We start from the raw sequence: 27,151 nt of genomic DNA, 5'->3' as shown, positions 1-27,151 counted from the left end.
CATCAGTTGATCTCTTCTTGACAACCATAGTATAAAGTCTACAGCTCTTTACCGTGACTGATTTGCAAATTGAATCAAAGCAATTAAGCAAGGAACGCCGACTTGTTTTCTCGACCTCGTGGCCGAGAAAACAGAGTGCGCCTGATCCCGGATCGGGAGGTTGCGTGTTCCAATTATGTTGAGGTCAAGCGATCTGTTCTTGACTTTGTGAGTGTAAAGACTAGCTGATTTGCATAGTTTATCAATTTATGATTCTTATTGGTACCTATGTGCTGTTTGTCATTGCTATGGATCAGTGCAATTTTGTGTTCATCAAGCTTATTTATCATCTTTGCATGCATTGTTTTTTTTCCCCTACGAAGGAGCTGATCCTACACTGCAAAATAAGTGAGCATGGATCTACAGCCTCAGCATCCCAACCCAACCCAACCCAACTGTTCAAACTGTCGTTTGAACCAGAAAAATTGTTTTACATAGTTTTATAATGTTAAATTTCAACCTTCTGCCTCTTACCCAATGTAAGTGTGCAACTTCACAAACCTCCTCATAACCATGTACATAATTAAAATGAAAATAACATTAACATAAAAGACAAGTAATATTTGTTACTGAAATGTAATTTTTATTAATCAAACACAAAAGAATAAATATTTCAAAACCACAAGAACATGGCTTTATTTATGCTGATACAGTCTTTTTTTAAATGAAGAACTTATGGAACAATATTTTATGTTGTAATACAAAAATAATCAACTGTATACTGTACAACATAAATAGAAATTAAATAGAACATAAATAATGAAAATATAACAATATATACATAAACAATGGAGTAATTAATTACTTTCACATAAATAAAAACATGTTTAAAAGAGAACATGACTGTGGTGGCAGCAGCATGTCCTGCTATTACAAAACATCAGCTATGAAACCAATGTACTGGCCATTTGGGTCGGGGTATGCATCACGTATTCTGCACACACAGCAGCTGGGTATGACCACACGGTTTCTTGCTCCAAGTGAACCACACTGCCACAAGACAAAATTTCTGTATGCAGCATAGCGGTATCCCCGGTTGTCATCCCCAGGTTGCTGTGTGTCATGGAGGGCATAGATGTCGTTTCTCAGTCTGCGTGATAATCGTAATACCTGCGCATCTAAGATGTACAGTGACATGTGGGGCAGTCTGCTTACAAATGTGGCCTCTCTCATTCTACAACATTTATTTTCTACATCTGATGGCATTTCCCTGCAGTTGGTGCAGCTGCACCATCGAGGTGCACCCTGTGATGGTTCTTCCTCTCTGTGAGTGTTGGGTTGAAGCACATCAAAGATGAGGCCAGGTTCTCTGTCAAAAACTCTTAGCAAAAGTCCCCTAGCTTCATCCAAACTCATGTCGTGTATAACCTCCTGAAAAAAACTAAAGAAATTCCATTACATCCAATCACATTTTACTCCCAAATGCAGAAACTACTGAGGACATTTGATAGTATGTCCATACTCACTTGTGTCATTAATCTCCTGTCCTCCTGCAGCCTAGCCACCCTCATTCTGTCATCTTCACACAATGATGGTGCATGTCCTCTTCCTCTAGCTGCTCGTCTTCCCCTTGCAGCCCTCCTTTGTCTTCCTCTCTCTCTTCCTCTTGCTGCACTGCCAACTGCAACCTCTCCACTCTCTCTTCTCATCTCTTTTGCTCTTCCTGTCCCTCTTTTTTTTCCTGTGGGTGCCCAACCACCTCTTCTCGTAGATGCTCCATGCCTACTGTTCTGGGGGCAACTCCAGGTTTCATCAGCAGTAGATCCTTCCAGTGAGGATGTATCTGTGTCTCCCTGCAACACATTCACATGTCAATAATTGCACATTTAAACAATGTGATGTACAGATATTACATGAACCCTGATAATGCATAGGTAAATTAATCTAAACTAAACTATCAAGTGTGCATATTTGTACATATTTTGGTGGGTTATACTGATGAAGTTATACATAGTTATATTGCACTTTGTACTTCAGTAAGGTATTTTTTTTTAGGGATGCACCGATACGAATCGGCCGATAATGCTTGCGCGTTTTGTCAGTAAAGCCGGTTCTGTAATCAGCGGTAAATGCCATCAGGTGCGTGATTTCACGTTGAGCCGTATATACTACACACAGCCGTTATTTACCGACGAGCTGCGCAAATCAATGTTCATTATCAGTGTGAAAGTGCGCAGCTCGTCAGTGAACAACGGCTGTGTGTAGTATATACGGCTCAACGTGAAATCACGCACCTGATGGCATTTACTGCTGATTACAGAACCGGCTTTACTGACAAAACGCGCAAGTGATCGGCCGATATGGATCGGTGCATCCCTAATTTTTTTTTGGCCAGTACAGCTCTACTACAGCATAGCACAGTAGCCCTACTGCATGAGTAGCGGCACAAGAGTGGAACGAGAGTGAGACTGCGCGCCAAACACTGCCGGTTAGTGCAGTCAAAGACTATAGAATACCCGGTGCGGCGCCATATATATATATATATACCCCTATATATTATATATTTTCGGCCGTTTTTTCTCTGTCGGCCGAAAAACAAAAATGCCATTTTCGGACGATAATTTTCGGCGGCCGAAAATTCGGTGAATCCCTAGTTATCATCAAGTCCGGTGAGCAAATCTATGGTAATGTAATTAAATTCAGTATGTGCTGCACAAAACATTTAGCCATACTTGCAAATACGGTGGGTTCGTTCAAATTTACCTTTTTTTCACGTAAAAATGCGCATCATTAACCCGCCAAATCATGACAAATAGTCACATATCAGTAAAAAGGCTAATATTGAATCAAATTTCATGTTCCTTGCATATAATTCATTACAATGACATAAAATACTGTAATTTAATGTACAGTTAAGTTAATAAAAAAGTAATACATTACCTCATCCGTGAGCAGTTTGTAAAAACGACATCTCCCAACGTTCCATGCTCCGTCATTGTGTCATCAAACTTCGCCTGTGTTATTGTTTACAAAATGCGACCCCTAGCGGCGAAAACTTACATATTGTACCTTTAAAAATCAAAAGTGATTGTGATTTATATTTCTGAAATGTGGAAGAACAGTATATGTCCAGTTATTGTGGAATAACAGTATAACTCCAGTTCATTATAACACTTTAAACTACTAAAGATCTGATTCCTTTATCTTAGTTTTAATACAGTAACAGAAACTTCAGGTTAATATTAAGCATTTAATTCAAGCTTATTGTTATTATTATTATTTAAAAACAGAAAATACAGTATGAACAATGTACAATAAATAGACCTTCTTACAGTACAGACAATAACAATGAATTATTAACAAAAAACAATAAATAAATAAATAAATAAATACAATGCAAACATACATCATAGCTAAATATTATACAATGTATGTTTAGATAGCTCCAATAGTGCACTTTGTCGTTTTTTTAGAAAAGCTGGCGCTCCGCCATCTCACGATATAAATAAATATATAAACAAATAAACTCTGCTTGCCGTACTTTACACAGGACTGGCGGGAAATATTAATGAATACAGCTTTATTATATATGGTATGTGGTTTATTTTGATAGGTTAACTGTTTATGCGGTGTTTAGCGCTCCTCAGCGCGTTCAGAGAGAGAGAGAGAGAGAGAGAGAGAGATCACATCACATATACGGTTCCTCCACTCACGTCTTTCGGTGGATTTTTCCCTGGTTTTTGTTCTCCTCTTCGAGTCAAATATGGTTTTCCAGCATCCCTCAAAGCCTTCCTTACTCTGTCCTTCCATTTGGTCTTGTCGGCTCTCTTTTTTTTTGCCGAGATTTGCCTTTTAATGTCCGAAGCGGACATGACAGCAAGCGGCATCTCCATTCTTCTTTGTGGACATAGACGGTTTTTCCGTGTGATGCTATTTTAACGTTTAAAATGCGGGCTCTTGGTCGTGCGAAAATATCCCCAAACTGTTTCTCTATACAAAGTTTACACATACAATTAATGCCACATGGTTATCTCATTTTTTTGTTTTTTTGGACTTATACGGTTGTTCGTCGCACACACTCAAATGATGAATTGACTATTTACTAATGCTTAACTAATGGTTCATAGTGTGTAGTTATTATATAGTATTACCAAAATGACATATACCAGCTGATATGAAACCTTATATTGGGATATATATCTTAGCTATATTACCCAGCCCTAACTAATATGTTGATTCCACCATTAGTAAACATTGACAAAACAGATCCCACAGACCCAAACAATGTATTAGGATTAAATAGCTTACGTTCAGGAAAGCTCAGTCCGTCATCGGGCCATGGAGTTGGAAGCTGTGCCTCCACCTCATTTGGCCTCCAACTTACTGTTGATACTTGGAAATTAAAAAAAGTCATAATTTCATGTTTGTGATTAATGAAATATTCCTAAATAATCTATTAATTCTGCATGTTTGGTTAAATCCAACTAATTAGGATCTTGATAATTAGAGATAGGTTGGTTTAGTCAGGTTAAAACTGAACTTTTTAGGAAGGTGGATCTCCAGGAAAAGGATGCATCCCAATCTGTTTCACTTTAAATACTTTATAGCTACTATAACTTAAAATAAGTCTTTGGGGAAAACAGTTATTATGCATCTTAAATTGACGCAGTCACCACCTTATATAATATGTGGTATATAGTCAAACATGTAAAGTAGTCAAAGTGAGTTCAAATCAATGGATTTATTAACTACAAACTAGAAAACATTCAATTCAGGTTAGTACAGCTACATATAGCCATAAATGTAAATACACAAAAGTACAAAATTGCTATTACGGACGCAGTGCGAGTTCCCTCGACTGTAACCCTTGTTCCCTGATAAAGGAAAAAAGACACTGGGTCTCTTTGCCATACCTCTCCATGTCTGGGAGCAGCTTGCTTCATCACAAAGACTAACTCTGTTGCGTGCTAGCGTCCCTTTGTAGCATCCAAGTATGCCTTCACATTACGTCATGACGGTGTCAAGCCCCATGGGCTGTCTGTTTAGTTTACCCACCCCCACCCCCCGTTAGACTGTTGTATATGGTTTTTCCCTCTGCCCATATTTGATCCTTCCTGTTCCTGTTCTCATCATGTGCACTAATTATCAAATTACCCACACCTGTCTTGTCTATTTAAGCTGTGTTCAGTTCAGTCTTCCTTGCGCGATATTAACATTGTTGATGTGATTGGAATATTTTCGTTCATGCTTCAGCAACTCTACAATGAGGGGAACCCCAAAGTTTCATTACAGATGCAGTTTTTCCTTTCCTTTATTAGGGAACAAGTGTTACAGTTGAAACCCAAAACGTTTTGCATGTTTGCAGTGCAATATTTGCATGAAATGGGTAAAAATTACAGCTATTTCAAATATTTATTTACATTGTATTACACACCTTCCAGTCACTCAGACTTGAGCATTCAGACACATTGTTTAAATGTATGTAATAATAAACAAAAACAAAATAGTTTTAGGCTCAGCCTTAAGGTTAAGCTTAAGGAATCTGGCGAACCCACAAATTACAGTCCTCCATCCAAGGCTGCGAATATAGCAATCTCGGGTCGCAGCACCCCTTTACCCATGGTCATCAGGACCCATCACAAGACCATCGGCAAGCCTGGGGCGTGCCCCGGACAACCTGCAACCGCCAGTTCCTGCTCTCCTCCCCTTTCAACGGAACATCAGCGTGAGCCTGCAGCTGGCTGCAAAACACCATTTGCCGGCCATGCCTTACCACACTCCAAACACCCTCCCCTACCCATGGCCTGCAGCGCCACCATCCAATTCCAGCACGAGCATGCCTCTGCTAACGGTGCAAGCCCCACCACTAGCTATTCCCCCTCTCCTTCCCTCTTTTTCTTCTGCCCCAGGAATCGCCCATAGCATAGCAAGCATGCCTCCACTGTCATTCCCAGCAGCTTCTTTTCCTCCTTCCCAGGCTAGACCTCCCTTCACACTAGCCTCTTCCAAACAAATTTTTAAAACAGTTGAATTTTTTTTCAAATTCTGTTTTTATTTATAATTATTTTAATTCCTCTTATTTACAGCACTTTGGATTATCATTGTGTATGAAATGTGCTATATAAATAAACTTGCCTTGTGTAACACTTGGGAGTCGGGAGACAGACGTTCGGATCCAAATGCAGGCTTTATTTAGAAAGCATGGTAAACAGACAGGGTCAATCACCGGCAAACAACAACAACGAGGATAATCCAAAGAGTAGTCAAACACAGGCAGAAGGTCGAGGCTGGCAGCGAGAATCAAAACATGGGGAGGAGTCCAGGAATCAAACACAGGGAAAACAAACACGGAAAGAAACGCTCAGAAATAAAGACCAGATGGAACAATAAGACTTCACGCCGGAAGTGTGTGTGTCAGTGGCTTAAATGCATGAGAGTCAATGTGAAACAGATGTGTGCAGCAATCAGTGCAGTGGGAAACGAGGAGCAGGTGTGTGCAGTGATAGGTGCAGTGGCTTATGGGGAATGAAGTCCAAGAAGTGTGGTGCAAGAGTTCATGATGACAGGATCGACCAGATACGTGACAGAGCCCCCCCCCCAAGGAGCGGCTTCCAGGCGCTCTAACCACCTAATACAACCTGGAGGGTGGTGGAGCGGAGGCGGAACGGGGGAGGGATAGAGGGCCAGGTCCATGTAGGGATACTGGAACGACGAACTGAGGCGAAGCCGACGGAGGGAGAAGCCATGGCGGAGGAAGGGTTGGCTCCTGCATGGGGCCGACCGACGGAGGTGGAGCTGGTGGAGCCCGAGGGAGAACCGGAGAGTCGACGGTCCTAGGTGACACAGAGGATCCGGAGGGCCAAGGCGGAACCCAAGGCTCTGGCGACCCCGGCGGAGATGGAGGTCCGGAGGTACGCAGCGGAGCCGGAGTGACAGAGGATCGAGGCTGTGCCCACGGGAGGGAGGAGGTCCACAGAGCCAGTAGGACGGAGTGACGAGGCGCAGCCGGAGGAGTAGAGTCCAGAGGCGAAGGTGGGGGGACGACTGACCGGGGCGGAGCCGGAGGGACAATGGAGCCAGGAGGAGCTGGTGGGCCGACGGCCGACAACGGAGACGAGGGAGCACAGAGCCGGGGTGGAGCCGCAGGGTCGGAGGGCCGAGGTGGAGTCCAGGACTCTGAGACTGGAGGTGATGGTGAGGGATCCTCCAGTCTGGACACCGATGGAGACTGGCAGTCCCACGGCAAGTCCTCTGCACCGAAGGTGGGATGTGGGTGAGCAGAGGGACTGTCAGGAGACAGAGGTGGCGGGACTGGAGCAGCAGGGAGGGTGGGTGGGTGGGAAACTACACAGTGATTGGTGCAGTGGCTTATGCGGAATGAAGTCCAAGAAGTGTGGTGCAAGAGTTCATGATGACAGGATCGACCAGATACGTGACACCTTGCCTCTGTCAGTTCCTCTAAATGCCACAGCTCTGGATCCAACCCCCGTACCTAATGCCATCAGGACCCAGATTTTGTCAGGTGCAGATATTGACCCTTTTCCCCGCTATCTCCTATTTCTCCTTCATCCTCAGATCGCAAAATCAATTGTGGAGAATTTTCAGTATCCCTTAAAAACTCAGCTCACGACCCATCCTGCATTCTGTCGTTCGCTGAATTCACCATCGCTTTTAACCGATAATCGCTGAGCTCACATTATCATACGGAGACACATTTCTATACTTGCCAAAAGCTCTTCTCAGCCAAATGTGCAGTCACATTGGACCCTGAACTTCACAGCAGGGTATTTTTAGGCTGCCGCAACATATTTTCCACAGTCTGCAGCTCCATCTCCCACTCCACCATCACCTGCCCCTTTATAAACCCATCTGCCTGAACCCTCCCAGCCAAAATCTACCAGCTATGTCCCACACCTCATGGATACCCCTGACACCCCCACTCCCTCACCCCCTCTCCTAGAAACTTTTATTATTTTTATTCTTCAAGCCATCTACCCCAGGACCCTTCAGTCTTACCTAACAGCATGGAATGTTTTAAAACATTTCACTCAGCTTACAAATTTTTCCCTGCTATCGATTACCACAAACATATCTTACCTCAACGTCATCAAAACCTCCAACTTGGCTCAATCAAAGGGTACCTAAGCGGGATCAAATATTTTCCAGGAATCCAAAAAACCCACCCCATTGGCCAGGACACCCGCCAACCTATAACCCTAAAAATTCTAAACATTTGCATCTACACTCTCTGTAAAGTCTACCAGTCCATCCACATCGCCCGTACCCTAGATGCCATGTTTATCCTGGCTTTCGGTTTCAGGATTTTTGGGAAGAGCTCACACGGATAATTAACACAGCCAATTCATCATCAGTAATCACACTCCCTATCCAATCAGCACGAGAAAGAATCCCTGTAAATAACTGTAAATTACTGCCGAGCTCAGAGCCCTCTCCCGGACAGCATGCCAGATACGCCTAACCTTTCACTCAGTTTATGATCTGTAAGAGTGAACTTGTGAAAGAAAAACTAAATTAAATCACTATTGACATTAAAACAGAACATTTATTGATTTGTCTTTTGTTTCATCAATCTTATTAGTTTCTTTGAAATTCTTGCACTTAACTCACTCAAGGTGAGTTTAAGTAAACTGCAAAAAAATTGTAATAGATGCAATGAATAAGTACAATCCTTCAAAAATTAAGATGAAATTGGATCCCATTAAAATCCTGTAGAAATGATCATGCAGCATATTTATGCCTTGTCTTATAAGACAATCCTATAAGACAATTCCTAATTGGTTCCAAAACTGATTATTACAGCCTTCCACAAAGCTGCCAATGTAGGTGGTAGAAGTGAGCAAGTAACTGGTGTGTGCAAATTAAATTCATGCACACTGATGTTAAAATGCTAACAGTGTCCTTTATTGTGCTTCAATCAAAAAACAGTGCACTTCCTGTGAGCTCTCCTTCCAATTCATGATATACAAATGTGAAGTTCTTACATTGTAGACAGAGCAAACACATTGTCCATAGTCCATATTATTCCTTGCACGTTTATGCATTAAGCTCAGTCCAACACAATAGAGCTAGTTGACACAGTAAAGTGTACCATGGACAAAACACATTGCTTTAAAAAGTGAATTAGAATTTCTATCATTGTAGGAGCCCTTTATAGGATTCTTATTGGAATCCTTTCGGATTGTTTTGACAAGGGAACGTTTTGCAGATTCTGAAAGGGGGTGTAAACTTTTGATCTCAACTGTAATTGTGGTTGCAACAATGTGGTTGCTAAGAAACAAAGAGGTGTAAGTCTGTAGAGAAATTTACAACAGCTTTGATTGTGGCCAATCAGAATCAAGGACTGGAAATGTCCATTCTAGACATTTTGTTTGAAACTCTGTCCATGCTAAGGGGATCTGTTAGACTTCTCTTTATTGTGAATTTTCATGTGCCTGTTAAGGCTTCCTTTTTGACTGAAACGGTTTCCACACTGTTTGCATGTGTAAGGCTTCTCTCCAGAGTGAACTCTCATGTGAATGTAAAGGTATAGTTTACGAGTGAAACTCTTTTCACACTGTTGGCAGGTAAAAAGGCTCCCTGTAATGTGAACATTCTGGTGAACTTCAAGGTTTCCACTTTCACTGCAACTCTTTCCAGACTGAGGGGATCTGTGAGGCTTTTCTCTATTGTAAATTTTTATGTGACTTTCAAGTTGTCCTTGTTGCCTCATGTGAACTCTCATGTGAATGTTAAGGCATTCTTTACGATTGAAACCCTTTCCACACTGGCTGCATGTGTAAGGCTTATCTTCAGTGTGAATTCTCATGTGTCTGGTAAGGCTTCCTTTTTCAGTGAAACTCTTTCCACACTGTTTGCATGAGTAAGGCTTCTCTCCAGTGTGTAATCTCATGTGCATTTTAAGGTGTCCTTGTTGGAAACTCTTTCCACACTGCTTGCAAGAGTAAGGCTTCTCTCCGGTGTGAATCCTCATGTGCCTTTTAAGGTGTCCTCTTTCTTTGAAACTCTTTCTACACTGATAGCAAGTGAAAATACTCCTTGTTCCAGTCTTCTGAGCACTTTTTTGTTTAGAAGTCTTTTCAGACTCTAAGGAACAAAAATACTTTTCTCCAGATACGAAATCATGAAGATTCTCAAACTGATCTTTCTCTTCAGTTTCATTTAGATCTTCTCTCTCCTCTTTCAGCGCTGTTAGATCTAAGGTGGAAAAACAAAAAGATAAAAGTTAACCCCAGTTTAATGGCACAAAGCAATTAACATCAAAACATGTAGATATGTAATGCATGTATGCTAGATCCTATACTAAGGTGTCCAGATTAAGTTGGCTGTTATACAATTAATTAAATCTAGGAAATCTATACAGACCTATCTCAATTATTATATACCATTTTTATGTCTCCCAGGGAATAAAATTCAACAAATTTAGAGAGAGACTAGGAAAAAGAAAGGGGACAAACTCTGCACTCAACCGACAGATGGAAAATTCATCACACAATAATTACTTCTGAGGTTTTATGAAGGGGGCAATTATGTTAGCCAATACTACAAGTTGGCTGTTACACTGACCTTTTAAGTGGAAAACACCCCAAAACTGACTGTCAGAGAAGCGGTGGAAAACGGTCATTAATCTCTCAAAAATCTTATTTAAATAAAATTAAATCACTTGATTTAAAATATTTCTGTCAAAAACATTAGTAATATTATAATTACACCTCTGGAAACATAAAAAAATACTAAATTTAAACTTCCAATTGAAAGTGAAAAATCCTGTCTGTTACCCTGCCTGAGGATTTTATTAAAGACTTTGCCTTTACTCCTACACAGCTTCAGGGAGCGGAGAACTTAACTAAACGATGAGAAGGGAACTTTGATGCTCACTTTGGGAATGTTGAACTCATAGGCGACTCTCGAGAGCGAGGAGAGCACTGCTGTGCTCAACTATAAAAGACTTGGCTCTCAGATCGAGAGAACTCACATGTTCCATCTGAGACTGGTAGCTTTATCAGGCATTACATACAGACAAAATGAAAATTACATCGAAAATGTTCTGAAGAAGGTTCTCTTGGAATGTTCTGAAGGTTTCCTTCAGAGATACAGTGATATAAAACAATGATTTTGAAACGTACAGTTCTCTTGTTTGTTCAACAAAGTTAAAGCCTTTTGGAAAATCTATTTGTGGTGGTCAGTTTTGATATTGTGGTCATGTTAAATGATATTTGTGTCGCCACAAATTAATCAATGTATGGGAAACACCACAGAACAACCACCTGAGCCCAACTTAAGCCAACTCATCACCTTAACCTTAAGTTGGGGTAGAGTTAAATTAATGCCAAATCTTTGCCTTTTGTTTTTTGTGTACACACCCCAGTTCGAGAACCACTGGTTTATATTGTTCATATGTTAAAATACAGTACCTTGGTGTAAGTATGACCTACTGCTCCACTCTGATGCCTCCTGAACAGTGGTCATCTATTTATTTACTTGATTATATTGATATTCAACAGATATAGATCTATTTATCTGGTTATATATTTAATATATTTTGTTCCTTCTTTTTTTCCTTTTTTCTCATTTTCCTCCTTATTCCCCATTTTTAAATTACTTTATATCCACACAAGATATAGAGCTGTGCAACTTATACATTACAATCTTACACCTCACATAATTACATCAGAGTTTAACATCAATGTTTGTGCTTTTGTTTTGGCTTATTTTTTTATTTTTTTTCAGACTTGCTTTATATTTACAGCACTGTTTTTTGTACTGTTTTTCTGTATGTCCTACATTGTCTTGTTCTACAAAAAAATGGTAAATGAAATGATCTTACTAGAAAAACTGCATGAAAAAGTGTAACCTGTTCCATCTGTATAGTCTCAGAGAGCTTTTATGAGTTTTCACACATGCACAGTAAGGCGAATTTAACGTTTCTGACATTTCAGTGTGGATGAGAAAATTTTTAGAAAATGCCTGAAAATGCTTATGTGGATAGAGAAAATAAAAAAAGCTGTTTTCAATTGTATGCGGATTAATTTAGGTGTAGCCTAAGTGTTTACTTGTTTATTTGCGTACCAAATACATTAAATTAACAAATGTAGATAGCAAGCAGAAGCCAAACATGATTACTCACATTTCAAGGTTTGCTTTGTTACTTTTGCATAAGTAGACAAAGTGCTAGAAATCAATGGTTTTATTTTTTTAGAAGCAGATACTAGGTTTGATGTTACAGAAAAAAAATATAACTTTGGTTTAGGCTAATTCCATATTATTGTTACAACTTAAATGCACAATCTCATAATAACAAATGGCCAGTGCTAAAGTAAGATCTTCTCAGCTGTCTTTGAAGGCAGCATTAGTATTGGATCTCAACACTTCTGTCAAATGTCAAAACATTTCTACACTTGTGTGACATTATTCATAAATATCATTCATTTCTGTAGTGAATTCAGGTTTGAGAATGAAAACCAACCTGTTTGTTCCTCAGTATCTTCATGTTTGACTCTGAATGTTTCTTCAATACTCATGTCTTCACTCTCCACTTTAATAAACGGCATCTTTGTTTGTTCCTCAGTATCTTCATGTTTGACTCTCAATGTTTCTTCAATCCTCATGTCTTCACTCTCCTCTTTAATAAAGACCATTTTTTCAAAGTGTGTCACATGGATCTCTGTTGATTCTCCAGGAGTTTTTCCTGTGGGTTTGAACACTTTGTCCTGTTTAAGATGACAATAAATAATAGAAAGAAATATCAATGCAAACTAAATCTCTGGGTGAGTCTAAATCAGCTCCTAGTTCACTAGTCAGTGCACTAGTAAGACAATCAGAGAGTTAATAGACTTCAAAAGACTCAGTATTATATAAATAAATTAATAGACTTATATTGAAGGTATAAAATATGTAGGTATTTAATTATTTATGGTATCTAATATGATACACTTTCATTAAATCATTGTCGGTTGTGATTCACTCGTTTGTGTTTGTTGTTGTCGTTTGTAGTCCGCGTGCCGCTGAATCGAATCACTGAATCATTTCACAAATTATTTGATTCAAATGATTCGGATTCTCAGTTTCTCTCATCACTTCTTATAATCACACGATTGATTCATGATATAGAGAGCGAAACAAGACGCATCTTTTGTGTTATTAAAGGCTAACGTTTTCAGTAACACTAAATAAAGCATTACATTTATTTTCCATAGCTTGTAAAAACGCTTTATTGATGCAACAATGTCCATTGGTTTAAAAACTTTAAAAGCACAAACCTTTCTTCATGTGATTCACAACAGATGAGGAGCGAGGCGCAGATTTATGACGTCACATCATCAGAGCAAAATAAAAGTCCCATTGGTGCACTGCTCTCTTGAATCACAAATATATCATAGAAATGCTGATTATAGAATAGAATTTTGTACTCATGATGATGTTTTTAGTAAAGTTACTAACATCGTGAATATATTAATATTATTCTCTTTTTTTATGTACATTTATAAAACTTTGTTTTATATTGATAAACCTTGCCACTAAATTCACATTAAACTAGTTTATGCTGCTGTGTAACTGTTACAAGGAGGGTGTGATGACAAATTGATTGATCACTCTTTTGACTATTGTAAACAATCTCTGGCTATTTTGTTTGTTTGTTTGTTTATTTATTTATTCTTTTGGAAAGTTACTGAAACACTGTCTGGGTTTTTAGTTTTATTTTGCTATTAGGGCAAACGAGGACACAAAAATATATTTGTGTCAGTTTCTATTTACCACTACATAAGTTTATTTATAATGAATTATGACTTACATTTCCCCAGAGTATTATTACTTTTTTAAATTGTTATATAATCTGTGCTAAAATATGATTATAATATAAACAAGTAAAATATTAAAATTTCAGTTGTTGGCAGTGCATTTACAAACAAAAGTCATTAATAACAGATCCACACTGAAAATGAACAAATCTTCTGTAAGGATTGGATGGAAATTATAATATGGTCTGTATATGATCTTTTCTGTTTCAGAGGTAATGTTTTTTTTTTAATGGTGATTTGGTTTTAAATACACTTTTTTAGTGTAAAGGAATATGGTTAAATCATTATTACCTTTTCAGTTTCGATAAATTGGCAAAAATATGCCAACATATTCAGTTCACTCAATATCTTCTTTTATTAACAGTGAAAAGTTTAGGTAATAAATACAAGACACAATAAACTGTTAATTAGAAACATTAACTAGAAGTACATCTATCAGAAAAAAAGCCATGTTGTATTAGTTTTATGATTTTAGTGAAGTTAAATGTTTTGAAAACAAAATACCTTTAATAAACCTGCAGGAAAATGAAGATCAGGAAACTTGTTTGAGCTGGTCCTGTGTGTCGCTGCGGTCATCCAGACTGACTAAAACACTCAATCACTGGAGTTTATTCAGATTTCAGGAGGCTGTTCTTACAGATGAAGACAAAGCTCTCAGATCACAAGCTTAAACACAGTATTCAAGGGATGTGAGCAGATCTATACTATACTCTAACTATAGCACTCATGATCACAGAGATCAGGGAAAGACATTCACACACAACTGAAGTGTTCATTAGCATTAACATTCACAACAATTAAAGAAATGAGGCAGGAGCATCAAGAGTATCACAGACAAAAGATGACAGTCTCATTTTACATTTGTATTCACACACACCTAAAGAAAAAGAAATTAATTTACAATTGAAAATTTCTGCTTAATTTCCAAAGCAATAATTTTATTTCAACCAATATAATTGTGTTTTTTTCAGTAATGATTGTCACACCAATCGACTGTCCTTGTGGGGTTTTTTTTTTTGTTTTTTTTTTTTTTTGTTTGTTTTTTACTATGTGCTCCTTGTCTTAGTTTGTCCTGGTGTACTCTAATGCCTATATTTGGTTTTCCTGTCACAGTTTTAATTGTGTTGATCAGAAAGATAAATAGCATTTCATTTTTAAATGAATATATTTAGCTTTAGGAGTGTGTGAATATGAATGTGAAATCATGGTAAATGTCATCTTTTGTCTTTATTGGCTGGTGATGTTTCTGCCTCATTCCTTTAATTGGTGTCTTTGTTTCTGATCAATATCTGAGTTAAATATGAATGCAGAGGCTGAAGGTGAGACTTTCCCTGATCTTTTCTTTGTAAATGCATTTCCAAAACTGAAATCTTAATATTTTACTTGTTTATATTGTAATCATATTTTATCACAGATTATATACAAATTTAAAAAAGTAATAATACTCTGGGGAAATCTAAGTCATATTTCATTATAAATAAACTTATGTAGTGGTAAATAGAAACTGACAAATTTGCTTCAATAGCAAAATAAAAATAAAAACCCTGACAGTGTTTCAGCAACTTTCCAAAAGGAACAAACAAACAAACAAACAAAATAACAAGAGATTGATTACAATAGTCAAAAGAGTGCTAGATCAAATTTGCCATCATACAACCGTAACAGTTACACAGCAGCCTTAACTAGATTAATGTGAATTTAATGGCAAGGTATATCAACATAAAACTAAGTGTTATAAATGTACATAAAAATAGAGAATAATATTAATAGATTCACGATGTTAGTAACTTTAGAAAAGCATCATCATATGGGTACGAAATTCTATTCTATAATCAGCATTTCTGTGATGTGTTTGTGATTCAAGAGAGCAGTGCACCAATGGGAAATGGGACTTTTATTTTGCTCTGGTGATGTGATGTCATAAAACTGCGCCGCGCTCTTCATCTGTTGTGAGTCGCCTGAAGACAGGTTTGTGCTTTTAAAGTTTTTAAACTAATGGAAATTGCTGCATCAATAAAGCGTTTTTTACAAGCTATGTAAAGTAAATGCATCGTTATTAAATATAACGTTGTAATACTTTAGAGATACTGGAGACGTTAGCCATTAGTAACAGAAATTGTGCGTCTCATTTCTGTCTCTATATCATGAATCAATCGTGTGATGTTAAGAAGTGATGAGAGAAACTGAGAATCCCAATCATTTGAATCAAATCATTTGTGAATGATTAAGTGATTCGATTCAGCGACACGCGGACTACAAACGACAACAACAAACACAAACGAGTGAATCACAACCGAGAATGATTTCATTCAAGTGTAATATATTAGATATGATGTACAAACAATTGAATACTAGTTATAAATTAAAAATAGCCTGCCTGAATATAATCCTTTTTGGTAATTTGTATATTTTATAAATTTTATATATTAGTCTATTAACTCTCTGATTGTCTTACTAGTGCACTGACTAGTGAACTAGGAGCTCATTCAGACTCACCCAGAGATTTAGATTGCATTGGTTTTTCTTTCTATTAATTACTGTCATCTTAAACAGGACAAAGTACAAACACACAGAAAAACTTCTGAAGAATCATCAGAGATCCATGTGACATGAAGATTGAAGAAACATTGAAACAAGAAGATATTGAGGAACAAACAAAGATGTGGTTTATTAAAGAGGAGAATGAAGACATGAGGATTGAAGAAACATTCAGAGTCAAACATGAAGATACTGAGGAACAAACAGGTTGGTTTTAATTTTTAAAGATTAAATTAAAGATATTAATGATGAATAATGTGTGTAGACATCATGCATTTGGTTCAGTTATAACAGTATTATGGAATTAGCCTAAAAAATAAAATAAAAATATATGGTAGAGTGGGGGAAAATGCCCCCTTAAGGAAAATGTGACATTACAGTGAAACAAAACATAAATGTGATTAGAATTTGCCATCCCGGGTTTGAGTGACGATGGCAGGAGTTATTCACCAAATATTAAAATTGCTCAGCCTTCATAATTAATTAGTATTTTGTCTGAACATATTTTTGTACAAAGGGGGCGTTTTGCCCCAGCAGTGGGGTAAAATGCCTCCTTTCTTACCAACCAGTTTGCTTCATAGATCAACAGCAAAATGAACAGACTACAGTTTATAATCTCTAAAAGTAAAAGGCAAGTAATGTATCAACATGTGTATATATATTAATATTTATTTGAGTAATGTCCAAAATATCCAGATTTTTTAACATTGATGTATTTGTTCACCACTGTCACCAAGACAAACAGAAAACCCTAAATAAATATTAAACTTATAAATCTGTATATTTATGTAGTGAAATATATATTCAATAAATGCATTAAAAGCCACTATGTTTTATCATTGGGTCACCTAACTACCTTCCATCAGTGAGCTAACTGTGCTATCAAGCTAAAGCCTAAAGCTCACTTGGGGTAATTTTTTTTATTTTGTTCAAATATTTTGATTTTACCACCTAGTTATACTGCATTAAGTGTAAAACAAAGGATTTGATAGACAGAAATATGTTATTATAGTAATTATGATAGAGAGAAACTATGCCCTCTGGGGGGGGTCTTTTTTTTTCTTTCTATGTCTTTTTTAAAAAACTGTAATCTTTAAAATACCATTATATTCCTTATAAATAACACATCCTATCAAAATACAGACTTCACTATTCGTCTATCATACATCACTGTGATATCCTACAGAACAATATTCTCTTAAACACTTGTTTACTAATATCTGAAAATTATAGCATTTAGCATGTAATCCTCTTCTCGTAAAACACGTAGCTGGTGTCAGCTTCTCCAAGGAGATTTGTTTATCCCCGTTGCCAACTTAGTGCATAGCAACAGTGAAAATGTATCTTTAGTGGTTATTTTGGGAAAAAACAGGTGGGGGGCATTTTCCCCCACTCTACCCTATATATATTGTGGCGGGAGGGATGAACGACAGACACACACAGTGGGTGTGGCGTCAGGCCTCGGAGAGGCTTTTATAAAAAAATAAAAGGGAAAGTGTCCAAACGGGAAATAATAGTGTCCAAAATAAACAGGGGAATCTGGTGTCCTCGTGTGAAGGGATATCGTGAAGGAGGGCAGTGTTCGGTAGGGAAGGGTCCAGGAAAGGGGCGGAGTCTGGTGGCCGCACACGCTCCCCCGCTTGGGACCGGGGTGCTAGGGGGCGGCGGCATCTCCTGCGGCTTCAACCTCCTTCTGAGCTTTCACGGTGCTTCTTGGGAGGAATTCGGCCTGGCATCCTGGCCCGTCGGCCATCAGTGGTGCGGTTCTCGGCCGGACCGCGAGTCCAGCGGCTTATCCTCAGCGGCGCTGGTTCCATCTTCACCCCTTCCTGGACCCGCGAGGACACCAGCGTGCATGCACGGGGGGAGAGACCGGTCTCCTGAGGAGAGGCACGCTCGGCATTTAAACAGCGGCGGTGATGAGGCTTCATTCCATTCAGGTGCCCTCATCACACGCCGCCAGCCCGAGACGATTACTCGCCCCTCCTCTCCCTACACACCCACTCCCGTCGGGAGCCTGGAGAAGGGCGGCGAATAAGGGATGTTGTGGTGCTAGTCTCAGCCTCAGACGTCACGCCCACGTAACGTTGGCTAAACGTCTGATGCATATGGTACACTTAACTGGAAACACTTCAGGAATGTCGAAGTCGTCATCTGATTAGTTGAATTTGACCGGATTTCCGGAACACGCGAGTGTCGCGTTTATTTTCGGTCCGCCGGGAAACAAAGCGCAGACTGGTTTACTCTGCGTTTTGCTAAAAGGTGCTTATGCAGACGCCGTTGTTGTTAAACACATTTGCGACGTTCGCGAACAAATTACTGACTTACTGCTTGTTCTCCCTCTTCTTCGTTAACTTTCAATGCTGGTTATTTCAATGACTGACTTGTTGCATGCCAGTCTGTTGTTGTGGGGACATTTCTACGCCCCGAAACGTGACGCTGAACGAAACGAACTGTGATTGGTTGTTTGACATGTCGGTCAAACGGCCTTATAGGCGGGCATTGGCCAATTAAAGCTGCCATGAATTCCAGACCTTTAGACGTCAGTCTGAAGGTCTGGCTACGCGAGACTAGGGTGGTGCTGATAACTAGGGGGGAGGCAGCCGACTCGTCACAATATATATATATATATATATATATATATATATATATATATATATATTAGGGGTGGAGCCGAACCCGAATACGGTATTCGGAAAGGCACAAATAACGTGTTTTTTACTTAATATCTATTTCGAACAAATACTAATATTTGTATTCGGGAACAAGAAAAACTTTATATCAAAAAGCTGCATTTCCTCATGAGATCGCAGTGCATGCCCACATGAGTGAGTGAGTTTACCATGTCTCCCACGAAAACGTGGACTGGTTCGCGGAGTCGTTCATAGAAAAACAGAATCTACTATAGCGTGGAATGCCACGGAATTCATTGATTTTTGGATTAATAATTCAAATCGCAATATGGACTAGTGTCTGTGAAAACTGAAATGCAAAAAGACTGTTTTAATATGAATCCTGCATGTTCCATTTGCCTCTGTCTGTATGAATGGTGGAGACGCATTTTTTTTTTACTACACGCATCCTGAGGCACGCATGATACTCCCGCTAATTTTTGGCATTTGCATCTCATATGAACAGATAAACTCAATCTCCAAAGCTGTTGTGAGTTTTAACTTTCACCGTTTCATTTGAGAAAACTAGCATCATATCATACTGTACACACAGAAACTTCACGGCAACCTGTCAAAATAAAAGTACAGTTTAACACATAACAGAACAATATTAGTCTTGTATTACTTTTGTACAGTATAATGTAGGTGTTTATATATTCCTATTTAAATAACTGACAAAACAATATATATGATAAAAAATAAATATTACAAGATTAACCCCTTAATTGTAGAAAAAAATATTACAATTATTATTTAAACGTTCTAAATTAATATAATAACAGTTGATTTAACAGTAAACCCAAAAATTAAAATTATGCTTTAATTTGATTATCAGAAAAATTAAAACGCACAAGAAAAAAAAAAAAAAAAAAGATTGTGTTAAAATAGAGAGTTTTGGACTTATTTTTTCAATGAATAAAATGTTTTCGTTATTACACAAAGTAGGCTAAAGTACCTGGAAAAAAGTAACTTTTGTTCTGCCAGATCTCCCAGTCAGGGGTTTATAAAGTTTAGTTCTTGGAATTCTGTGCATTAGAAAGAAGTTCTTTCAGAAGAAGAACAGTTCTTTGAAGTATTATTTGTTTTTATTCTGTCTGTTCAGCATCCTCCAACAAGGACGGGTGGTTGTGGGATTCATAATGTTCACAATGGTATTTTATTAGTTGTTGGTTTAACCATGGATGAGGTAATGGCTGTTATGTTATTTTCTTTTCAATGATGTTCCTTGTTACATGTACAAAAACACTAACCAATATTGCATATCCATTATTATTATAATGGATATAATTAAAGAATACTTACACTATAACGCAAAAAAAACCTGTTTTGAATTTTACTCGAATACAAATACAAATACTTTTCCCCCCTCAACAAATACAAATACCGGCTGCTGTGCACACCCCTAATATGTATATATATTTATTTCAAACAAGTACTTTAATATAATGTTGACAGACTTTACAGAGCGACTGATTTAAGAAACTCTCTTCGATACAGAAACATACAGTGTGACTTACTGTTTTTCATCTTTAAAATATGAGCAAGTGTGCAATTTTCTCTGAATATTCAAATGATTTCAAATGTTGATTTTATAAGTTAAACAAAAAGGTAATATTAAGTGAAGATTTTACATTTTAAACGTAGCCTACATTTTAAACACTAAACTGTCAATATTGTCAGATTTTACAACAAAGTAATAATAGATCCAACAAAATCCACAACAGATCTGTGTGAGTCTCCAAGAAACGGCAGCATTTCATTAGTGATCGAATCTGCAGCTTTCAAGTTTTTAATGTCATTTTAATTTTGTCTGCATGTAATGCCTGATAAAGCTACTAGTCTCGGATGTAGCATGTGAGTTCTCTCAATCTGAGAGCTAAGGACTTTTCTCCATGAGCTCTGTGTGCAGTCATATCAGGTTCTTTTTCCCCTTCCCTGTTATTCTGCTCCTGTCTTTGAACTTGGCAGTGCTCCCTTCACTCTAGAGCGAGAACTGGAGTTGGGAAACGCTGTTCTAGAGCAGGGAAAACGAACTCCGGTCCTGGAGAGCCACCGTCCTACAGAATTCAGCTCCAACCCTAATTAAAACTCACCTGCCTGTAGCTTTCTAGTAACCCTTCAGATCTTCATTATGTTGTTCAGGTGTGTTTGATTAAGGGTTGAAGGAAAAATCTCCAGGGCAGATGTTCGCCACCCTGCTCTTGAGGGTCTCCAATTAGCACATCGCTCCCAAAGAAAACATCTGGGCCCCCCTCTCATCTATGAGAATGAAGTCCTCTGCTTCATGGAACTTTGTGAGGCAATCATACCAGGTGTCTTATGCTTCTACATGCTTCTCCCAGGAGCTCCCATCATGTGACTGCCCTTATGGCTTAGTTGGCAGTGCTATCCTAACCCTAAATCAATTTAGAGGGTTGCCTATGATCATGTCACTCCTAAGGTGAGCCTCTAAGTTCTCCTTTGATTTCTGAGAGTTGAGTCTGCTCTCTCATGTTCCGTGAGGCACCAAAAATTGTTGTCCACCTTTGCCTCTCTTAGGTGGCTTTTATGGTTGAGCACAGCAGTGCTCCCCTCACTCTCAAGGGTCGCCGATGAGTACAGTGTTCCCAAGGGGAGCATCAGAGTTCCCTTTTCGTATCTTAGAGTTGAATCCTCTGTTCCCTGAAGCTGGAGCTCAGGGGTGGACTGGGACAAAATTTCAGACTGGGAAGTCTCACACTCATCCAGGTCATCCCATATACCCACAACAATCTCTGAAACATGGACAACCCTATTTTTGTATGGTCATCACGTAAAAAAAGGTTTAAATCGTGGACTATGCAACATGTAAAATAATTCAAAGTCCTCTCCTGAACTGCACCTTCACTTCCATTTTACTTTTCAGTCCCTTTATTTTGTCCTGATCTCTCACATGACTTAAATACTCAAAATTCAGCAAACTATGCCTACTAAATAGACTAAAAGTTCATATTACAACAGTGGGAAAAATGTTTATTTGATCCCCTGCTGATTTTGAGTAACAACAACAGCAAAAAAGTAGAAAAACGCATTTCAAAAAAGTTATAATTGATTTGCATTTTAATGAGTAAAAAAGTATTTCACCCCTTAGAGAAACATGACTTGGTATTTGCTGGCAAAATCCTTTTTGGCAATCAAAGAGGTCAGACGTTTCTTGTAGTTGGCCATCAGGTTTGCACACATCTCAAGAGGGATTTTGTTCCACTCCTCTTTGCAGATCCTCTCCAAGACATTAGGGTTTTAAGGCTGACATTTGGCAATTTAACCCTTCAGCTCACTCCACAGATTTTCTATTGGATTAAGGATTAAGCATAATATTTTCACCTCCATGTTTAACTTCAAGGGTGTTTGGGGATGCTAGAACAAAGCAGGTTATCATGCATACTTCTGGTTTAAAAATCCAGGATGGTTTCTTTCATTGTTTATTTTTCTTTTATGACAGCATCTTAGTAATCGATTCAATGTGGCAAATACCACAGATATGCTTATTTATGTTTGAGCTTATATAACTGTATTGTTGCTTATGAATAAATTAACAACAAATGGTGGAAATAATCGTACATATAACAAACATTTACTTGAATGAATCTATGATTGATTTAGTGTTATGTCAAGCTCTGGGGGAAAGACTAAGAAAAGTCAAAACCTGACTTGAGATAAAATAACAAATCAATCTGGGTTAAAGTGGTTCCATACATGACCACTTGGATGGATTTATTGCAGAGCACAAATTCACCATCTTCACATCTTACTTCACTTTCAATTGGTGTAAAAATGTTGCCTGTTCTCTTTAAAAGGATATGTTATGTGATGTGTTTGTTTGTTTGTTTGTTTTTTACAGTAAGTTTCTGGGCATTTTCCATTCAATAGGTCATTGCATCTCTCCTTTGTCTGACCATTTGTCATCCATTTTAGGTCTTGGTGCAGGGGTGCCCAACCCTGTGCCTAAAGATTTACCATCCTTCAAAGTTTAGGTCCAAACCAGATCAAACACACCTGAACCAGTTAATTAATCACTTAATTGGAGAAAAATGAAAAACATGCAGTGTTTAGGGGCCTCAAGGAACGTGGTTGGGACTCGCCGTAACAGCCCATTTTTATGATTGGCTAACATCATTGCCCCACAATAAAACCTCAGAAAGAATTATTGTGTGATAACGTGTTCATCTGATGGTTGAGTGGGGAGTTTGTCCATTTTCCTAGCCTTTCTTATTTTTGTTGCATTTGATCCCCTAGAAGACATTTAAAAAATGCTACATCATAATTGAGATCAATCTTTATCTAGGTTTCCTAAACTATTATTAGATTGAATAAACTGTATAGCAGCCAGCTTAAACTCTATAGGACACCAGACTATGATCAGGTTTGGACACCATGATATGCAATCTAGCATACATGCATTACAAATCTACATTATTGGTGTAACCTGCTTTGTGGCATTAAACTGGGGTTAACTTTTATTTCTTTGTTTTCCCACCTTAGGCCCAACCGCACTGAAAGAGGAGAAGGAAGTACTGAATGAAACTGAAGAGAAAGATCAGTTTGAGAATCATGTTTTCATAACTGGAAAAAATTCATTTTGTTGCTTACAATCAGAAAATACATCTACACAAAAAAGAGCTCAAAAGGCAAGAACTAGGAGTTTTTTCACTTGCTTTCAGTGTGGAAAGAGTTTCAATGAACAAGGAGAATTTAAAGTCCACAAGAAAATTCACACCAGAGAGAGGCATTTCATCTGCCAACAGTGTGGAAAGAGTTTCAGTCACAAAGGAAACTTTAAGGTCCACAAGAAAATTCACACCGGAGAGAGGCGTTTCATCTGCCAACAGTGTGGAAAGAGTTTCACTCGAAAAGGAACCCTTAAAGACCACATGAAAATTCACACTGGAGAGAAACCTTTCATCTGTCAACAGTGTGGAAAGAGTTTCAGTGAAAATAGAAACCTTAAAACACACCTGAGAATTCACACAGGAGAGAAGCCTTTCATCTGCCAACAGTGTGGAAAGAGTTTCAATCAAAATACAAACCTTAAAGTCCACATGAAAATTCACACAGGAGAAAAGTCTTTCAAGTGCCGTCAGTGTGGAAAGAGTTTCAGTCAACAAGGAGAATTTAAAGTCCATATGAAAATTCACACTGGGGAGAAGCCTTTCATCTGCCAACAGTGTGGAAAGAGTTTCAGTCAAAATACAAACCTTAAAGTCCACATGAAAATCCACACAAGAGAGAAGTCTTTCATCTGCCAACAGTGTGGAAAGAGTTTCACTCAAAATAAAAGCCTTAAAGTCCACATGAAAATTCACACTGGGGAGAAGCCTTTCATCTGCCAGTGTGGAAAGAGTTTCAGTCAAATACAAAACCTTAAAGTCCACATGAAAATTCACACAGGAGAGAAGTCTTTCATCTGTCAACAGTGTGGAAAGAGTTTCATTCAAAAAGCATCCCTTAAAGTCCACATGAAAATTCACACAGAAGAGAGGCGTTTCATCTGCCAACAGTGTGGAAAGAGTTTCAGTGAAAATAGACAGCTTAAAAGGCACATGAGAACTCATACAGAAGAGGAGTGTTTCATCTGCCAACAGTGTGGAAAGAGTTTCTCTAGTAGAAGATACCTTAACATTCACATGAGAATTCACACTGGAGAGAAGCCTTACACATGCAAACAGTGTGGAAAGAGTTTCTCTAGTAAAGGATACCTTTACAAGCACATGAAGATCCACACTGGAGAGAAGCCTTACACATGCAAACAGTGTGGAAAGAGTTTCTCTAGTAAAGGATACCTTTACAAGCACATGAAGATCCACACTAGAGAGAAGGCTGACAGATCCCCTCAGTGTGGAAAGAGTTTCAACCAAAATGTATAAAAATTCTGATTGGTTGAGCTACATCTGAAGCTGTTGTAAAGTACTCTACAAACCGTCATTATTTGTTGCCTATGTGTTGCTCGGGAAAAAAATGTAGGGTTAGGACCAATCACACACACAGTTCATTAGATTTACCAAATAATCAATTTTTCATTAGATTAAGAAATTATCACAGACCCCCCTCACCCAACCCATGACACTGGCAGCCATGATAAATGGTCTTAGTATGGCATCCAGGACTCCTCTGCCAGACCAGATAATCTTTATGACTCAAAAGTATGTAGAGAGAATTTTAATAATTCCAACTAATACTCAAAAAAAAAAAAAAGGACACATACTGCCATAGGAACTGACTTTTATTAATTCTTGGAAAAAAAACTTTCTGTGAATGAACACACATATCCTTAGATCATTGTGTATGTTATTACTGTTCATTTCTTTTGTATTGTGTAATGTTTTTATTAATGTGTGTTATGATAGATCACTACGTAGAATAACCACACATATAACACATTTGGTCTCATTGAATTTGTATTTTGATGATCTAAAACATGGTTTATGTTATCTTTTGATACCTATGCAACATATTAGTGTTTTAAGAATCTTTAGTAGTTTTTGCATGAACAACCAATCCCAATACCATGCTTACAGACAAAGAGTCGTAAACTTTCCCTCCAAAAGCAAAAAAGTCACCACTGGCTCTCTAGCCTTCCAATTATCAATTACCCTGGCCTCCCAATTACCTTTATCTCCTAACTGTGACCCCCATAGGAGATAAAGGCTTCACACAGTGACTTGCCTCAGTTCTCCAGACTTTTCTCAGTTCTTTTAGTCCCATGTCTCATCACCTTGCCACCTTCTGGTTGATAAGTCCCAGAGCTGATGCTTCTGTGCCTGGCAGGCCTTGAACTCCTAAGCCTGTGCCAGGCCCTGCAGCCTTGTCTTTTCATTCCCCAAAGATCACAGGATTTCAGCTGGGCCTCTCTCTCTCTCTCAGCTCATCATTCTTCTTCACTTTCCACGTTGGAAGAAACTCCCAATCACCTCAGAGTCAGGACACCTTTAGAATTCATCGCTCTTCAAACACGGAAAGACGTGATCCCAAGTCCAAAACCTTGAAACAATTAAGACTTTCATTCGAGACTGCATCAAAACGCTCGTCAACGACCAAGGAAATGCAAGTATCATACATTGAACTAGAGGTTTAGTTAAATTTGTAAACCCCGTTGTAAAATGGCACTGATGGTTTCATTTAGTTGGCTAACTGACTCTTTTTATAGTCATTTTTCTTGTTTCTCTAATGGCTCCATTTATCCAATCTGACTTGCCCTTCTTCCATGTATGAGTGATTGTATGTTTGTTTGTTTAGATTAGTCATGCGTTAGTCCTTAATAAAACTCTTGTGCACAAATTACATGAGTTTCTGATTCTGCCTTCTGCCACTAATTCACTATTAACTACGACTTTTCCCTCAATAAATTCTTAATTTGCTGCTTATTATTAGTTAGTAAGGTAGTTGTTAAGTTTAGGTATTGGGTAGGATTAGGGATCTAGAATAAGGTCATGTAGAAAAAGGCATTAATATGTGCTTAATTGTAACTAATAAATGGCTAATATTCTAGTAATGTGCATGCTAATAAGCAACTAGTTAAGAAACCGTAAAATAAAGTGTTACCTTACGATTCTGATCAAGCTACATGCTCTAATGCATTATTACTGTAAGAATGTTATTTTTTTTGCGGCCAAGAAAATATAATTGCTTAGAGTTGTTGTGAAATTACCCTGAATGTTTGCTGGACGAACAGATTAGTCAGTGGTGATATTTAATTCTGCTACAGTTAATACTGGCAGCTGATATAAATTCACGAGTTCGCCCTTACATCTAATCTGCTTGAGCAAGTAAAAAGCACATTTTGGCATGCTGTCCTGGGGGAGGGCTCCGGGCCCAGAATACAGGCCGAACCCAGGGATAAAAAGAGATTAGAAGTGGGTAGTTGGGGTGGAGGAGGGATGCCAAGAAAGGATCGCTGGACGGAGGTAAAATGGCTGTCTACATATGCATGTTGTGATAATTGGATGATTGGCTAAACGAGTTACACCTGTGTCGAATTGATTGATTATCTGATCGTGCTCCTCCCAAACCTTGTTAATAAAACATAATTTCACAAGTTTGCCCTTACATACAGGCCGAACCCAGAGAACGCCCCAAAAGAAGCTTTTATGCATAGAACAGGCACCTTGGAGCAAAATTTTTTTGGGGCAA

General features: G+C 38.3%; 2 protein-coding genes across 2 annotated transcripts in view; one reads left to right on the top strand and one right to left on the bottom strand.

Annotated features, from left to right (window-relative positions):
• Positions 1-8,839: 8,839 nt before the first annotated feature.
• Positions 8,840-12,679, bottom strand: LOC141325614 (uncharacterized). The gene is made up of 2 exons (XM_073834390.1): positions 12,464-12,679; positions 8,840-10,194 (listed from the first exon to the last, which is right to left on the bottom strand). Exons 1-2 carry the CDS (start codon positions 12,633-12,635, stop codon positions 9,386-9,388), a joined length of 981 nt encoding a protein of 326 aa, XP_073690491.1. The 5' UTR covers positions 12,636-12,679; the 3' UTR covers positions 8,840-9,385.
• Positions 12,680-16,361: 3,682 nt separating this feature from the next.
• The window catches only part of LOC141325610 (uncharacterized), a 241,861-nt gene continuing 231,071 nt past the window's right edge, over positions 16,362-27,151 (top strand). The window contains exons 1-2 of the mRNA XM_073834387.1: positions 16,362-16,541; positions 23,507-24,353. Of these exons, the coding sequence (XP_073690488.1) occupies positions 16,406-16,541; positions 23,507-24,353 (983 nt within the window). The 5' untranslated portion in view covers positions 16,362-16,405. The remainder of the gene's footprint in view (positions 16,542-23,506; positions 24,354-27,151) is intronic.

Source organism: Garra rufa, chromosome 2 (genome assembly GCF_049309525.1).
Source record: "Garra rufa chromosome 2, GarRuf1.0, whole genome shotgun sequence".
NCBI classification, from domain to species: Eukaryota; Metazoa; Chordata; class Actinopteri; order Cypriniformes; family Cyprinidae; genus Garra; species Garra rufa.
The sequence above is the reverse complement of the archived record's forward strand: the minus strand, read 5'-3'. Positions and strand labels throughout refer to the sequence as shown.